The 18,520-nt window shown below is 42.2% G+C and overlaps 1 protein-coding gene across 4 annotated transcripts in view; it reads right to left on the bottom strand.

Moving 5' to 3' along the window:
• LOC149318201 (WD repeat and FYVE domain-containing protein 1) overlaps positions 1–16,721 on the bottom strand; it is a 40,506-nt gene extending 23,785 nt beyond the window's left edge. The window contains exons 1-5 of one of the 4 annotated variants that reach the window (XM_089509230.1): positions 15,008–15,599; positions 10,582–10,681; positions 6,694–6,761; positions 3,147–3,220; positions 967–1,021 (exon numbers count right to left, since the gene is read on the bottom strand). In XM_089509230.1, coding sequence (XP_089365356.1) covers positions 967–1,021; positions 3,147–3,220; positions 6,694–6,700 — 136 coding nt within the window. In that variant the 5' untranslated portion in view covers positions 6,701–6,761; positions 10,582–10,681; positions 15,008–15,599. Of the gene's footprint in view, positions 1–966; positions 1,022–3,146; positions 3,221–6,693; positions 6,762–10,581; positions 10,738–15,007; positions 15,600–16,468 lie in introns of those variants that run through there. The other 3 variants (XM_089509228.1, XM_089509229.1, XM_089509231.1) reach the window with 3 other exon arrangements.
• Between the last annotated feature and the right edge of the window lie 1,799 nt (positions 16,722–18,520).

Below are 18,520 nucleotides of genomic sequence, written 5' to 3'. Positions count from 1 at the left end.
AAACCAGGAGCCAGAAAAGGAGCATTTTTGATTAGATTTCTGGTGTAAGACCACCATGTTCCACAGAGCAGCCAAGAACAATTACCGCATGACTGATAAAGCAAGCCCTTCCTACTAGCAATGGGCAGGAGTTCAATTACTTTGTGCATGGCTGAAGAGTAAATACAACCACATTATGACAAGTAGAGCCGGTGTTGTTTGAGTGTTGAACTACAACTGCAATTTTTCACTCAGCCATGAAATCCAGTGGGGGACCTGGGCAAGTCATACACTCTCAGCCTCAGGGGAAGGCAATGGCAAACTTCCTCTGAACAAATCTTGCCAAGAAAAACCTATGATAGGTTCACCCTAGAGTTGCCGTAAGTTGGAAATTACCTGGAGGCACACAAGAAACATATGACAAGTAGTTCAGACCACATGGCTAAAACCACTTTTAATGGAACTTGGATACTATAATTGCCAAAAACAGTTCCATTCAAAACAATTTGCTATTTTAAAACTTTAAATTTTTAAGATAACATTATATGCTGGAGAAGTAGCTCAAAGGTAGCTGTTATCCCCACTACCCAGATGTGGATTGGATAGGTAAGATGCAGGTAAAACATAAAACACAAAAAGGGGAAAGTGTTCCAGTTGATGATGCTATTACATGCAGACAGTGATTGCAGTTTCAAGTTACTTTACAGCAGTAGTTCTCAAATGGCAGGGTGGGACTCCTGGGGGTTGGTGGGGGGGGGGGGGAGAGTTGCTCAAGTGGGGTTGGGCCTGACTATTTTAAATAGTTTTGAGTACTAATATTTACATGATTATTTTTATTTTAATTCTAAAGCTAAGGATAATTTAATTTCCAAGCAGGCACAGTCATCTGTGCAAACTTTTAATTCAAGTTAGGACTCATTTAGCATCCAAGTTACTCATTTAATATTTCTCACCTGTGAAGAAATGCATGCTTCATAGTTTCATTACCTGGATAAGTCCTGACAAAATTCATCTTATTAAAGTCTTCTGAGATATGGAACTCCTGAAATTAAACAGTCAAATGATTATTATGAAAAACAGGAAAAAGTGTCTTTCAAAACCATGGAAGAGGCCTTGATGATATCAGGAAGAATCTTCATTCAGAAAAAGCAATTAGTGTTGCTGCTCTAAATATTAATTTACAAAGGTTGTCTGCTAGAATCTTATGCCTTTAACACTTTTTAAGGAAGCAGCAGTTTCCAACATGTAAATTTGGCTAAAAGAGATTTCAGTGAGATAATAACACCCTGGTACAAGTATGTCAGTTGCCTTTGGGAAAGCATCTACTTCATTATCTCAATTTTATTATTTATTGTTTTATTTCTTCTAAGGCTGTATTCACACTGCAGAAATAATCCATTAATAATTATAACTAATAATTAACTGCCAGGGCTCAATGCTATGGAATCCTGTCAATTGTAGTTTATTGTGGCATCAGAGCTCTCTGACAGAAAAGGCTAAATGTCTCACAACACTACAATTCCAAGAATTCCATAGCACTGAACCATGGCAATTAATGTGGTGTCAACCTGGATTATTTCTGCAGTGTGGATACAGCCCTAGTGAGTTTTTAGGCTGTCTAAACAGTGTAATAGTAATTAACACAATTTGCTTTTGAGCTTGCAATCCTATATACATTTACCTGAGAATATGTCCTTCCTTAGTCAATGAAGCTTACTCCCAAGCAGACATAAAGCAAACCTACCCCCAGTGGGGGTAATGTGTTCTTTAGGTAAAGTATTATTCATTTGACATCACTTCTGCTTAATTTGGCTTCTGAAGACTGACAGAGAGATGGTTTGCTGCACAGCACCACTAAGAACGCACTGCATAAGTTTAGGTATACATTCATGCGAATCACTGTGATATTTTTCCTTTCCCTACAGCTACACTGACAGTTCCTGACCTTAAGAGGACTGATCACAGAACACTATCAAGACAGATATAAGATGCATCCCATACTCTTGCACCAAGAACAGGGCAATAGTTTCATCTTGTTCTTGGGAACAAGAAGTGATCACACTTAACCTAAAAGAGGTGTGCACAAAGTATGGTCCCCTGGTCCATTTTTGTGGCCCCCAAGACCCCCTGAGGTCAACAAAATATTTTCTAGCTCCAAAGTTCCCTCTGGGTTATGGAGGGCATTTCCACTCTGTTTGGAGCCCCCTATTCCTGAACCCCAGGGATCAAAAGACATTTTTGTTTTAAATGTTTGCTCCTAGTGCCCTCTAGAGGGTGTGGAGAGCTTTTTCATCATGTTTCACAGGCCCTCTAAGCCAATTTATGCCCAGAAAAGGTCTTTTTTTGTGAAAGTCTGTTCATTTCTTGTTGTTAAAAAGCCAGAAACAGCTACAGTTGCCCCTCCCAATTTGCGGACTTGGAGTCTGCGGTTTTGCCCATTCAGAGGGCAAGTGGGGGAGGGACAAAACTGTGTGCGTTCCTGATACAAGAAACCAATGGTGACTCCAATATTGGTGTTTTTCCAGATTTGTAGAATGGATCCCCCATGAATCAGGAGGGACAAGTGTACAAAAGTACAAACTGTGATCTAAATCCCACTGTTAGTCCCAATTACAGAGGATTACTGAACCAACTGCTGAATAGATTTACCCATCAACTCAGTGGGATGAGCAATTCAATTTAGTTAGGATAACCCTGTATGAAAAAAAAATCACAATTGCATATCTGTTTTCATCAACATAGCAGACACCAAATTGCAGGCAAATCCACTGAAACAATGGCAAACCTCCTCTGAATAATTTTGACAAGGAAAGCCTATGATTGAGTCACCATAAGCTGGAGTTGACTTGAAAGCACGCAACAACAAGAAGTCACACTGTTATATACAAAGCAAGCTTAATACTACTTGTTCAGTTTGCAGTTAAGGTTAATTGAGAACAAAACCAACTGGAGGTCATGAAATCAGTGCTAAACTGGCTAATAAAAGCAGCTACCTCTCTTTTACATAGTAAATGTATGTCAACATCTAAAGATATACAACATGGTACTTCATGAACAGGTAAGTTAAGCAATTGTATATAACTTGAGAATAATAAAATCAAATATATGTATGCAAGGTTAAGGTAAACATAAATTAAATTGACACTCAATGTGAATGATATGCTCACCATAATGGCTCCATTATCCTGGCCAACAAATATTCGCCTGCTGTCATGGTGATATGCCATAGTTGAACAAGGAGCTGCCCAAAGAAATACCAGTAAAGTGTTATACATAAGACTGGTCATTTTGCAGCTGCATTCATATGTATCCGTGCACTTTCCAAACAAAATGAGAATAGACTCTGTAGAACACAGACATACTTTATACAGTGTGCCTGCATTTTACACAGGTGCACTATACGCACCTTTCAGCATACGCTGAAAGCCACACCAGAAGAGCCCATCGTGCGCCCCGGAGGAATGAATGGGGCGCGTGCCCTTGGTGCGGGCGCGCCGTTGCATGCCATGGGCATGAGTCCCATTACTTCCTATGGAGCTCCAGCATACGCTGATTTCCCCTTACGCTGAGGGATCCAGAACGGATCCCCACGTAAGGGGAGGACCCACTGTATCTTACCATTCAATTCTAAACATAGTATGGCTATCACCTTTTTTTGGTTTTGCTTCAATTTCTATATTACTAACAGCAGATTAGTATACAAAGATTTTTAATTGTTGATGCTAATGAGAAGTTGTTTGCTATTTTTTGTTTTTATATTTTATTTTAATTTAATTTAATATTTTTGATGAAGATGCTATTAAAGACAAAGAGCCAGGCCAGGTTGAGTTTTCTCATCAGTTGGCAATCCTATTTCTGAGTAAAATTTTAATTATGGGCTGAATTCATGGTGAGTTGGAACTTAGTTACATCTTGAAAATGAAAGTGTCATCCCATATTTAGCATGCATCTTACTTTCACTATGTGGGGAAGTAACAAGCATGAGCTTGTTAAGAACAGATTATTTAAATGGTAAAACAAAAGAAGTCATTATGTTAGCCCAGTTAGACAATAATTTGCAAGATAAACTAGATAAGAAAACACCTCAGTTAAGTAACTGAAGCTTTCAGAAACAGTTGTTTCATCTTATGCAACTTCACAGAAAATGAATGACATTCTTGTATTTGTCAGCTTCCTCTGGCTGCCAAGTTTCCACTTGGTTGCCAAAATTATATTTCTTCCATAGAAGGTCAGGGGTATTTGCCTTCTCATGGTCTGCCCTGAAAAAAACAGAAGATGTAGCTTTGTCACAAGACTGTCTTGTGGATTATATATAGACAGCTAGAACAAGCCTGCTGGATAGCTAGTGGGCATGCCTCAACTGTAAGATTTTTAGAAGGGTCAGAAAGATGACTAACAGGTACCACAAAAGGATCAAGAAAAAAAGAATGAAAATAAAATGCTTTGATTTTGACTGACATAAGCTGATTAGGACCTGTACAGCATGCACATTCACCTGAAGTGTGCTCACAGAAAACTTTTAATGTCTCTAGTACAACTTAGCACAATAAGTTACTTATTGCAACTAACTGTTGATCAAGAGAAGGGGTGGGGGATGTGCAGTCCCACAAGGCTTTTTGAGGCACCTAAGACCTCCCAGTATCTCTCCATTATTTTTTCAAGTTTCAGCTTCCCACAGCTACAGGGGTTGTTGGGGACAATTCTGACACAATCTCCGCTCTCCTATAGCTGTTTTAGAGCCAGGAAAGATTTATGTAAGAGGAAAGCAGCCATAGGGACTGTGAGGCTACATTTGGGTCCAAAAGCTTTTTTAAAAAGTGAGGTTGGAGTACAGCAGGGGTTGTGCACTTACAAGGTCCCAGGGCGTACAAAATGGGTTTTAAAAACTGCTGCAGAGAGATTTGAATCCTTGGGCAACTTTCATAAATAAACACAGGATGGGAGGCATGGGACTTTGCAGTAGCTTTCACTATGTCAAGACAGCATTATCACAAATATCCTGTATGCAATACCAGTGGTACAAATGCAACTTGTATGCTGAAAATACACACTGAGCCCATTTACTAATGCTAAAAGTCCTATTAGTTCTGCCCTCCACTTAGCAAAGGAGCATTTACAGTTGGCCCTTCCCTTATGCGGGGGATCCGTTCCGGAGCCCACCGCATAAGGAAAATTCCACGTAAGGTCAAGCCCCATTAGAAGGCACACACCCCATTGTTTCTTCCGGGGCGCGAGATAAACCTTTCCGGTGCGGCTCCCAGCGTATGACGTGGGCACACTGTACATTGAATTAATGCATCTGTACATCATCACCACACCACAGAAATAAGGGATATTTGTATTGCCTTTCCTTGGATTCAATTGGTTCTCTCTAATCAGTGACAGCACAAGAAGCAGGTGCAATGTGCACATCCTCTTATATCCTATTTTCAGCATTAACTTGTACAACAGTGAGCTAATTCAGACACTGTTCAAGCTGGATATTACAGCGTAGTACAAGCAAAAGAGATATAAAGTAAAGTCTTGCTTCAGGCCCAGCCCTATAACATCAGACAACATGATATAATAATAATAATAATAATAATAATAATAATAATAATAATAATAATAAATGATGCAGCCTGCTGAGTATCCCCATGCTAGGCTGCTGTCTTCAGATAAAGTGGAGGATGCTGTTCCCTTGTTGGATATGAAGCCAGATTCAATTGGTAGCCCAATCAGTGTATGTATAGGGAATGGGAGGAGACATTATACTGTTCTTTCCCTGATACAGCAAAGTATCTTGGGTTGGCCCTATTCCACTGGAAAGATGAGCTCCTAATTTCAACCCATGGGTGGTGGGGGCAGTGCGGGGTCAGGAAACAAGATATGTGCTGCTATTCAGCAGATTTACATGTGTGTTGCTATTCAGGGAAAGAGGAGGATATTATCCTTTTATATCATCATCATCATCATCATCATCATCATCATCATCATCATCATCATCATCCTTTATTTATATAGCGCCTTTCCTGTAGATCAAAGCGGTTCACAACATAGTAAGCATGTGACACATGTCACAGTACAAAACAATAAAATGGCTCAGTAATTACAATCACAATTTCATACAATTTCCTAAAAACCTGAACCATATTCAGATCCTTAAAACCATCAGTTGTGGGGGGGACTCCTTAATCTAAACAGAATCAGAAAGATATGCTACTTGAAAGAGGTGGGTTTTTAATGCCTTCTTAAAGGCTTCTAATGTAGAACAGAGCCGGATCTTTTCTGGGAGTGCGTTCCAGAGGGTAGGGGCTGTCGCCGTATAAGCCCTCCGGTGAGTTGCTTCTAGTTTTACCTTGTGGCAATCCAGTAAAAATTTCCCCGTTGTTCTCAGGGTGCGGGGCGGATTATGTAGGGAGAGGCGCTCCCTCAAGTAACTCGGGCCCAAGCCATGTAGGGCTTTTTAGGTAACGACCAACACTTTGTATTGCGCCCGGAAGCTAATAGGCAGCCAGTGGAGAGATTTTAATATAGGTCATCACCATCATCATCAATTATCCCACTCTTTTCCCCCAAAGTTGGAGTTCAAAGTGGTTTATAATTTACTGTATTAAAACACATTACTCATTAAAAAAACATAGTTAAAAAGATAAAAGCACAATTAAAATTTATACCAGATTCATACCAGAGATACTCAAGAAATGACATCTACAAAGAAGGATATATACTCACATGACATTGTGTGGTAAATGCTGGGCCAATACTGGCCACTGTCTCTCTTCAGCCATACTCTAATCGTCCTGTGAATTTCAGTAAAAGAAAAGAGCTTCTGTAATTTTTAATTGAAATTCTATTCTCAGACAATAAGTTAATATGTGCTCAGCAAATAAGCACCTTGAGCTACACCTTCCAAACAAGTTCATATTAAGGAAAACAGTATTTCAAATTCTTAAATGTTTCTGTTCCTTCACAATACTATTTTCATAACATTTGGCTGATTTTTTTATGAGCTGTAGCATAACAATGATCTAATGAGCTAAATCTTAAATGATTATCCAGCATTCTGACTATGAGCTTGGCCAGAAAAACAGCTTTTCAAAAGGACAAGAAAACCAGATGGACATTTTCTTCGTGTAGGTCTTAATAATACTATTTCATTCAAACTTCTAACTAGAACCCAGGTTTCAAAAACAGGCCTCTGTTCCAAAATGTAACCCTTAAACCTCTGTTCAGAAGCTGAACAAGAGACCAGATATGATCTCGAACTGTAGCCTTGCTATCCTTGCAGAGTATCATACAATACAAAGACAAAGTAACTCCAGATAATTAGTATGGTTAGGCATCTAAAATAAAAATATGAAATGAGTTCAAAACAGCATTTAATTATGAAATTCACAGGGTTGGTTCCAAGTATGATAAATGTGTTATATCTTGCAGAGGACACTTCTCTCTTTGAAAGTGATCTCTTTTTAAAAGACTGACAAATTTATGTCCAGTTTAATAATAAAGAACCATAAGAAGGGAGAATGGGGACCTTGAGACTAGTCATCATGTTAGCACACAAACCACAGACTAAGTAGCAAGCACTAAAGTAGTGTTGACAATACTTCCAACTTTGTTTAAATGTATTTGTGTTTTTATTTAAATTATACTACAATGGCCCTTTGACATTCACTGGAGTAGGGGTGAAGGACCCCCGTGAATGTGGAAAAACCGCAAATAAAAAAAACCACTGTTCTTTTTACTTGAGAGAACACCTCTCTAGGAATTTCTAGGTCTTCCAGTGCAAATCTATGGTCAACATGTGCCAGAGGTTGATCATAGAATTGTGCTGGAGGACCTACAAATGCCTAGTGAAGTGATTTCTCTAGGAACTTCTAGGTTCTCCAGCCTAACTTTATGATCAACTTCGGACAGAGTTGCACTGGTTGACCTAGAGATTCTTAGAGAGAACGTATTAATCAAAATTGCAAATAATCAAATCCGTAAAAGTCAAAGCTGCAAACGTGGAGGGCCAACTGTATTTCTAATGGTTAATCATGCATATATCTACATATAGGAACCAGTTCATGCAAAGTTTCTGCAAAACAGTATCCCATGTATGCAAAACATTTGAGAAAGAGCATTCCTCTTTTTGAGCAATGTGAAAATGAACACCTAACTGATAAAGCATTTGCTTCAAAAGACCTGTTTCAATATTAGTAAGATCTTAGCTTGCCATTTTTATGGTGAGCAAGGTAAATGTGGAAAGACAAGAGAAAATTCAGAACAAAATAATGTTGAGAAGAAGCACAAAGATCCAAGACAGAAAGCAAAGCCTGTGCAAATGAACAGCTCTCACAGCAAAATATTTTGACAAGCAGTTTTGTGCACTTGAATGGCACACATTACATTTTAAACAGCTCTAATGAAAAGCAATAAGAAAACAGACATCCCTCTCTACTTTGCTTCTTCACCTCTTTTAAGGAAAAAGTCAAATCATTTGGCACATAAGTACTTCATGTATTGTTGTTTAATGAGCACAAGAACATAATGAACTGAAACAGCAATAAAAAAAGAGTCTGAAAAAATAGAAAAAAATCCTTCCGTATTATAATTCCCACATCACAGACAGGGGCATGCTGTGGCCCCTATCTAGCATTTTTCTGGGCCAAAAAGAAGCAGCAAAGTGACACTTCTTTTGGCTCCGAAAAAGGGCGTCCTGTTTCTTTGGCGCAGCATGTTGAAAAGCTGCACTGAAGAAATGTTGTGACACAGCCCACAATCTGCAGCATGACCCCACTTTGGGGGTGGAGTTGGGGCCTGCGGCGTGCAGTTGCCACGCCCCCACTCCATCCCAACGCTAGCCCTTTTGGCCAGTCTGTACAGCCCCACAGACTCAGAAATAGAAACCTAAGAGGCATATAAGTGAAATCTCATTAGAACTCAAAATTTGCCAGCTGATTGTTTGTACTTAGCTACTACTACCCTACCCTGATTTCTAAGTGGACACATGAGATCATGCGTGTGCAAAAACACCTAAAGTTTACTCTTGATGGTAGAAGGCCTGTTGCTGCACAACCACCCAAGTAAGAAGCAAGAGTAATTTGTCTACTCCGCAACTCAAGCATTGTTTAGAGTAAAAACTGCAGTGGAACAAATCTTACATCTTTCAGCCCTAGTTTAAGACAATAGCTCATCCACTTTGAGGAAACACATTCCTCTCCTGGTCTAAAGATAATCCAATGTAACATATGCTGTAATCCCTGATGGTTCTTGTGAGCTAGCAGCAATTAACCCTTTGCTCTGAGGAAACAGATTATCCAATTACTTAAGCACCGGAAAACATTTGTCTTGTGTGTCATCTGACTAAGTATCTAGAGTGCCACACAGTAGTCACACAGCACCTTTGACTATTCCACATTTTGTGGTCCTACAACCTGAAATTGAAATGGCTTTAACTGACATTGTTACCACCAGTTCAGTTTTAGTCTCATCACACAAGAGAACCTTTTCCCACAGGTTTGCAGTTTTTCTCAGACACTTTCTGAAAAACTCCAAACAGACTTTGATATGGATTTATTTCAGCTGGCCACTCTTCCCCAACATTATGGAGTGTCCAAGTGATAGCTGTCCCATGAAAAGTTCCTCCCATCTCAGCTGTGGATCTCTTCAGCTCCTTCAGGATTGGCTTCTCTGTGTAAATACCCTCAGCAGGTCCACTGTGTGCTGGTGGGTAGCCTTCTCTCACAATTGAGTCATATTGGATTTAACTATGCTCTGGGGGATGTTCTTAACTTTGAATTTTTTAAAAAATAATCCAAACCTGACTGGTGCTTCTGCACAACTTTATCACAGACCTGTTTTTTATAATTTCTTGGTTTTCATGATGACATGCATCATACGAATCATAGAGTTGGAAGAGAACACAATGGGAATCCCGTCCAACCTCCTGACAAGCAAGAACCCACAATCAAAGCACCCCTGACAGATGGCCACCCAGCCTGTTTAAAGACCTCCAAAAAGGACACTCCACTACAATCCGAGGGAGTGTGTTCCACTGTCAAACAGTTCTTACTGTCAGGAACTTCTTCCTAAAGTTTAGGTGGAATCTTTTTTCCTGTAGCTTGCATCCATTGTTCTGGGGCCTATTCTCTGGAGCAGTATAAAACAAGCTTGCTCCATTCTCAGTATGACACCCCTTCAAATACTTAAACAGGGCTATCATATCACCTCTTAATCTTCTCTTCTCCAGACTAAACATACCCAGCTCCCTAAGTCTCTCATATAAGGCATGGTTTCAAGACTCGTCACCATTTTAATTGCCCTGCTTTGGACATGCTCGAGCTTGTCCACATCCTTTTTGAACTGTAGTGCCTGGAACTTGACAAAGTATTCCAGGTGAGGCCTGACCAAAGCAGAATACAGTGGCACTATTACCTCCCTTCATCTAGACACTATACATCTATTGATGCAGCCTAAAATCACATTGGCCTTTTTAGCTGCCGCATCACACTGTTGACTCATGTTCAACTTGTGGTCTACTAGGACTCCTATATCCCTTTCACACATAGTCTCATTAAGTCAGATGCCCCCCATCCTATATCTATGCATTTCATTTTTTCTTCCCAAGTGCAGTACCTTCCATTTCTCCATGTTGAAATTCATTTTATTAGCTTTGGCACAGCTCTTCATGCTCTTCAGCAAACTTTGTGGCTTTCCAGTAACAAGTGCATTTAATCTGAAATTGTATGAAACTGGAATTCAATTCAGATGGACACCTTTCAACTACTTGTGATTTCTGGAGGGAGTTGGTTACACCACAGTTTATTTAGGTATCATAGTGAAGGAGGAAAAAAACGTATGCAACAAGCACCAGTTGAATTTTGTGAAGAAATAAAACTATTTTGCACTTTCACAGTGTTCAGTATTTTGTGTACATCAAATGGAAACAATACCAATTAAAGTCATTTAAATCCATGGGGAAGATAATGTGTATCTATACGTTCTACCATAAAAAAGACAAAGGCCCTATACCAGGAGGAAGACAGGATATAAATAAAATAAAATAATAAAGGTAATCTGTACAGCAATATTATGGGCTACTTAGTAGTTGGCAATATTGAATTTAAGTGGAAGATCATATGCTAATTACGCTACACAGAACCCAGTTTTGTTGTGGTGAGGCATTGTCCTTCTTAAGCTGAAGGCCTTCTATTCCAGAAACCAGAATGAAGAAATCAGTTCTCTCCACTTCTTGCACTGTCCCCAGAAGGTAAAGACACTGTCCCGTCACCAGGCAGTAAGCAACCCGTATGCAACCTGGGCTTCTCCAGGCTTCTTGTGCAGCTTTTCATACATGGGTTTTTCCCTTCTATGAAAAGCGGTACAAGAAACCTGGGATGCTGCCTATTGCCTGGCGACGGGGCAGTGAAATAGGATCCGTTTTCAAATTTTAGATCCTGCATCCCCCCCCCCGGTGCAGAAATGGCTTGCGGCAGCCTCCAGGAAGCCACAAAATACTTTCCCCAAGCTGTCATGTTCATTCCAAAACAGAATCATCCAACTATATCTGTACTGGAGACAGGGGATTCTTAAATGTCCACATTTTATATTAAAAGCAGATTTGAGGGGGGAAACAGTTTACCCCCCCCCCCATTCTATGTTTTCTTTTTTTGAGGGGAGTTGGTTTAAGCCTGTTTTTTGGATTAAACTACCAGTTTGTTCATTTGTTTGTGTTTGCACTGATGTGTAGAACTACACCAACACATCATTACTGGACTGAATCAGAAAATTATGTAACAAAATGAATTTCAGGTGTTATGGTCACTAGCTTAAATAATAATTGTGTTTTTAAAAGTGCTCTTTTAAAGCAAATTCTTTGGGTTGAATTTATGTTAATTGAAGGATTTGTACTGAATGACATTTCTGGCACTATAAAATAAAGTGATTAAAAAGAAGCAACTGACACAGGATACTGGTTTAACAATGTGCAACTGCTAATAAACTATTCAAGTTAAAATGATTAAATTCAAGTTCAAACAGTCACTGTTGTTTCAGTAAGAGGGTTGGAAAATGTTAATAATAGCCAGGCTTTAGCTAATTTTATTTATAACCGTTCCCTGGTGTGGCTATGATGTTTAGTCAAAATGTCCACACTAATGCCAACATTATAGACCTATAGCTGTCGAGGGGCATATTATCCATTAAAATGTGGTGTGGATGTGTGGGTATTCCTGTAAAAATTATAGCTATAAAGAAAGACAAAAGCAGCTGCAAGTAACATGTAGTTTCACAATTCATGCAGACAAACAACTGGGAAAAGGCATTTCCATAAACAAGCGCTTCAGTGACTTCCAAAAACACTTTTTCAGTCTCAGATTCACTGCCACCTAACAGCCCCAGGTTCACCATCAGAATAAAAGGCAAACTGAATCCAGGAAAGACCCTCAATCCTCTTCAAATCTGAGATATTTTTAAAGTGGGGGGGGGGGGGGGGGCATTCAGTCCCAAGAAAAATGTATGACAGCCAGAGGTGAACAGGGTATCTGGAGAGAATATCCAGACACTGGATTACTCTCTCTGCATTGTCCCAAGGATGAGTGGATTATGCGAACTATTTCTGTGTCAAGGTAGTGCATCTATTATTAATCACTTCTCTCACTTCTTGCACTATTTCCACAAGGTAAAGACACTTTATCGAAACTAGCAGAAAGTATGTGTATAACTGATTTTCACCAACTTCTAGAGCAGGGGTAGGCAACCTTTTTGAGCTGGGGGCCGGGTTGCTGTCCCTCAGACAACTGGGGGGCCGAAGCTGGGGGGTGGAGCTTCCACCCTCCGGGGGTGGAGCCGCACATGGGGGTGGAGCTTCCACCCTCTGGGGCGGAGCCGCATGCCAGGGCGGAGCTTCCACTATCTGGGGGCAGAGCCACATGTCAGGGGCGAAGTTTCCACCCTCCGGGGGCGGAGCCGCATAATAATAACAATATTTGCAAGAAGCTACTAGGCAATGCCATAACACAGGAAAAATGCATGCACACTGTCTCAACCCAGAAAAGAGCAATCAAGTCCATGTGGGGGGATTTTGCAAAGAGAATACCAAAGGATAACAACAATAATAATAATAGCAATATTTGCAAGAATGGAAGCGACTAGGCAAGGCCACAAAACAGCAAAAAACGCATGCCACTGTCTCAAACCACTTTCTTTCTCTCCCTTCCTCCCTCCCTCTCACTCCCACCCTCCCACCCTCTCTCTCTCTTCTCCCCTCCCTCCCTCTCTCTCCTCTCCCTCTCACCTTTTCTCTCTCTCTCTCTTCCCCTCCCTCCCTCTCCTCTCCCTCACCTTTTCTCTCTCTCTCTCTCCCCCCCTCCCTCCCTCCCTCCCTCCCTCTCCCTCCCACCCTTTCTCTCTCTCTCCCCCCTCCCTCTCTTTCCTCTCCCTCCCACCCTTTCTCTCTCTCTCTCTCTCTCTCCTCCCCTCCCTCCCTATCCTCTCCCTCCCACCCTTTCTCTCTCTCTCTCTCCTCCCCTCCCTCCCTCTCTCTTCTCTCCCTCCCACCCTCTCTCTCCTCCTCCTCCTCCCCTCCCTCCCTCTCTCTCTCTCTCTGCCTCCTCCTCCTTCCCCCCCCCCGCCCCTCCATTTATAGGAGGGAGGAGGGAGGACGGAGCCAGGAGGGAGGTGGGCGGCGCCCATTTGAAGGCCCGATGCAGCTCCTGGAGCCCCGATTCAGGGCTCCGGAGGCCGCATCGGGCCTCCTAATGGGCGCTGCCATTTTGAAGGGCAAAATGGCGGCTGGAGTGGCCGAAATCGGTGGCAATTTTGGCAGCAGGAGGGACCGGGGGCCGGCAGAAAGGCGCCCGTGGGCCGCATCCGGCCCACGGGCCGGAGGTTGCCAACCCCTGTTCTACAGTGATATCTGAAAGACCAAGAAGATGATAATGTTTCTCTCATCTTTTTGTACCTGCTGCAATAGCAAGCTTGTACAACACATGGCCCGGGGGCCACACGTCTCCCATTAAAGGATTTCGGGTGGCCTGCAAGGATATCAAATGTCTTGAAGGGTCCTCTGTTGCCCAGCTTTCTCTAGAGGAGAAGGCCAGGCGGCGGCAGAGGAAGATGGGGAAATGCCTGCCCCTCAAGGTTCCTCTGCTGTCCAGGTTTCTTGCCAGGAGAAGGCCAAGTGAAGGAGGAGGAAGACAGTCAAACACTTGCCCTGCAAGGCTCCTACTGCCCCACTTTTTCCTAAGGAGAAGGCTGGCTGGCAGAGGAGGATGGGCAAATGCTTGCCCCTCATGGCTCCTCCACTGCTTAGCTTTCTCCCAAAGAGAAGAACAAGTAAAGAAGGAGGACGGGCAAACACTTGCCCTGCAGGGCTCCTCCTTCACCCAGTTTTCTCCTGTGAGAGCTGGGTGGTGGAGGAGGAAGAGGAGCAAACTCTCACCCCTTCAAGGCTCCCCCGTCACTTGGGCTTCTCCTGAGAAGTCTGGGCAGAAGAGGAAAAGGTCAGAGAAGGCTCCTTCACCATTTGGCTTTCTCCTGAGGAGAGCGCTGGGAAGGGGAAGATGAGAACAGAATTAATATTACTTAATTAATTAATATTTAAGTAAAACCTATCTGTGGCCCTAAGACATTTAGCCTATTTTAATTTTAGCCCCTATCTACTGCCAAGTTGTGCACGCCTGTGCTATAGTACAAACCCTTTTTAGTAGTGATCAAGGCAAGAAACAGAAAAAGCTACTCTCTTAGGACATAATTCGTGTCTGAGACGTTCAAGCCTTCCTCACAGGACCTGTTTTCAAGACCAAACCTCAACCTTGTAAAGTAACAATAAAAATTACTGTGCTTTTTCTTGGGATCTGTTGTTTTCCTTCCCCCATAAAGATTAGATCCCCTTAGTTTCAGCTCAGATTGGATAACACACACTTCCCCACTAAGAGAGACCACGCTGGACTACAACTCTGGAAACCAGGGTTGAAGTCCCCATTTGGCCATGGAAACCCACTGGGTGACTCTCTCAGCCTCAGGGAAAAGCAATGGCAAACCCCCTCTGAACAAATCTTACCATAAAAATCCGTAAGTTGGAAGTGACTTGAAAACGCACGACAACAAACAAGAGAGATGTAAGAGAGATGAAGAGCGGGTGCCATAGTCCTCTCCTTCTTGTACAGCTGTGGAAAATGGGGGGGGGGTGCCTCCATAGGAGGGCAAATGATCAAAACTGTGCAAACTGCATTCCCTCAGACACTTGGGTTTTGGGGCTCACTACAGAAAACGTCTTCCATGCTCCAAGCATCTCTTGCTAAGAATACAGTGGGCCCATCGTATCCACTGGGGCTTGGTTCCTGGACCCACATGGATACTCAAGCCCCATGAAATACAATGGTGTAATAAAACAGTGTCCCTTATAGAAATGGCCAAATCAAGGTTTGCTTTTGGGAATTTATATCTATTTGGAATAGTTTCAAGCAGTGGATGGTATAGAACCATAGAACCATAGAGTGGGAAGAGGCCACAAGGGCCATCATCCAGTCCAACCCCATTCTGCCATGCAGGAACTCTCCCTCAAAGCTAAACTCTTCACGAAGCTCGAAAAGAAAGTTCTAGTCCACAACAGCTTAAGACCCAACACAGCTGCTAATGTGTGAGACCCCCCCCCCCAATACACACAACCCACCCACTCTTTACAGGGGCACTTTTACAACAGCCTAACATGGCTACCCTTCTGGGATTTCTGTAAAAGGGGTGAGGTAGAAAAAGACAGTCGTTGTTGAGGGGGCTTGGAGCTCTCTCCCTCTTTCTCTTCTTGTGTTTGGTGCGTACTATTAACACAAACCACCACCGCCTCCCTTGTGGCTGTGTTGTGCTATGCTGTGTCCTTAACACAAATCCCCACCACCTCCCTCCCTCCCTCAGTGCCGTGTTGTGGTATTCTGTGTTGCATTCTTAACACAAGTCTCCACCCCCTCACTCCTCTGGTGCGTTGTATTGTGGTGTCTTGTGTTGTCTTCTTAACACAAATATCCTCCCTCCCTGAGTGCTGTGTTGTGGTATCTCGCGTTGTGCTGTTACCACAAATCTCCACCACCTCCCTCCCTTGACTGGTGCGTTGTGTTGTGTTATTATCTTGTGCTGTGTCCTTAACACAACCAATCCTCCACCACCTCCTTCCCTTACTCTTCTGGTGTGCTGTGTTGTTGTGGTATCTTGTGTTGTCTTCTTTACCCAAATCTGCACCACCTCCCTCCCTGTTGTGGCATCTGGTGCTGTGTCCTTAACACCAGTCTCCCTCAGTGCTGTGTTGTGTTGTGAGCACAAAACACCCCTCCCTCCCTCCCTCCCCCCCGGCGCCTCTTGGGACCCAAATGAAGGCGAAGAGGGGCGTGACGGTGCCCTCCTTCCCAGGCTTCCCTTCCTCTCCCTCTCTCTTTGCAGACTCCCCCCAGGAGCCCCTCTTCCGAGCAGAGGAGGAGCCTCCCTTCCCTTCCCTTCCCTTCTCTCCCTGGGGGCCTCCCGGGGGGCCCACCTGTCCTCGCTGGCGGTGATGACGCCGTCCTCTTTGGGGATGAGGAGGGCGGCGCTGACGGCGTCCTGGTGCCCCTCGATCTTGCTCAGCAGCACCGGGCGGCTGCTCTGCGGACGAGAGTGGATCTCGGCCGCCATCGCAAACGCCCAGCACCAAGATCCAGAGGAGGAGGAGGAGGAGGAGGGCGGGCCCGAGTGGCGCTTATGGTAGCTGCGCCGCCGGAAGAAGAAGAAGAAGAAGGAGCCCAGCGCCGGCCATCTTCCCCGTAATGTCCGGATTAGCAGCGCCCCCGGAAGCGGAGGAGGGCCGAAGAAAGACAGAGAGAGAGAGAAGGGAGAGGGCCGCTGCCTGGACCGGCTCCCGTAAAGCACAGAGTAGAGGCGCAACGAAAGGGAACCAAGGATGTGGAGATATTGTTCTATATTATATTACACTATATAGATGTAGATATAGTTATATCTCCAAGGATATGGGTGTGTCTGTGTGTGTATATATATATATATATATATATATATGGGATATGTGTATATCCATATCCTTGGAGATATATCTATAGATATTTAGACATAAAATATATCTCCAAGGATATAGGTGTGTGTGTGTGTATTAATATATGATACCTAAATTATATATATATATATATATATATATAGATTATCATATATTACACTATATATATATATATATATATATATATCTTGGAGATATATCTACAGATATAGACATAGACATATCTCCAAGGATATGTATACATATATATTTATAGTGAATATATATATATATATATAGTGTAATATAATATATGATAATCTATATACATATATATACACACACACATATATGTATATCCGTAAATTTAAATTTTATAAATAATAAATAATAATAAATTTTTATTTCTACCCCGCCCTTCCAAAAAATGATCAGGGCGGCTTACAAAGTTATAAAAACATTACAATACAAGTTAAAAATTCAATCAGCGGTTAAAACCATTAATTACAAAAACAGGAACAGGAAACGATAAAATAAGAAATACATATATCAGGGGCAGAAGAAAAATGCAAAAAAGATATAAATTTAAATTTTCACATATAGTGTGTGTGTGTGTGTGTGTGTGTGTATATCCTCTATCTATAGTGAAAATTTAGATTATTATATTTAAAATATAGATTTTTGTATATAAACTCATCCCTCCATATTTGCAGCTTTGATATTTGCGGATTTGATTAATATGTTCTCTCTAGAATATCTAGGTCCTGGAGTGCAACTTTATGGTCAACTAACAAAATGTTGCACTGAAAGACTTAAAAAGATACTCCACTAGGCATTTGTAGCTCCTCCAGTGCAGTTTATGGTCAGTGTCTGTTGGATGTTGACCACAGAGTTGCACAGGAGGACCTAGAGATTCCTAAAGAGGTGCGCTCTCAGGTAAAAACATGGTGTTTTTTGTTATTTGCAAAAATGTATTACATTATATTCCTTCCACGAGAATGTTTTTGACCAACACAGCCCCGAATGTATTAGGATCAGGATAGCTGCAGGTCCTCCCCTCTAAGCCTGTTCAGAATTTGAGACCTTCAGCAGAGGCCTTCCAACACCCTCAGAGTCTAAGGCAGGCTGGCCTTAACAAGATGGAGCTTTGTTTGCAGCAGCACTTTGATTACAGAAGTTCCTCCAAGGAAAGTCAGGCTGGCTCCATTCTTCCTGCAGTTTGATGGCTGGCCAAGCCTCTATTATTCCATATAGCCTTTGGTTTTCAAAACTAGTTTTAATCCATTTTTAAAAAGAGTTTGTATCTATTTGTTTATACAGTATGTGGTTTTGGAAGCTCTGCTGAGAAAAAAGGACTGTCTATGAATATAAATAATAAGGACCAGCCAGTGAAGGACCTAAAGTTCCCAGGTAGTCTCGCTACTCTAGATACTGATCACTCCCCGACTGACACTGGAAGTCCACCATTACATCATCCTGAGTCCAAAACACACTGCAGAAATAATCTACTTTGATACTGCTTTAATTGCCCTGGCTCAATACTAGGAAATTCTGGGAACTGTA

Source organism: Sceloporus occidentalis, unplaced genomic scaffold (assembly GCF_023333645.1).
Source record: "Sceloporus occidentalis isolate IW3139 unplaced genomic scaffold, rSceOcc1.0.p SCAF_2, whole genome shotgun sequence".
In the NCBI taxonomy this organism is placed as follows: Eukaryota; Metazoa; Chordata; class Lepidosauria; order Squamata; family Phrynosomatidae; genus Sceloporus; species Sceloporus occidentalis.
This window is presented reverse-complemented; position numbering and strand designations above follow the sequence as displayed.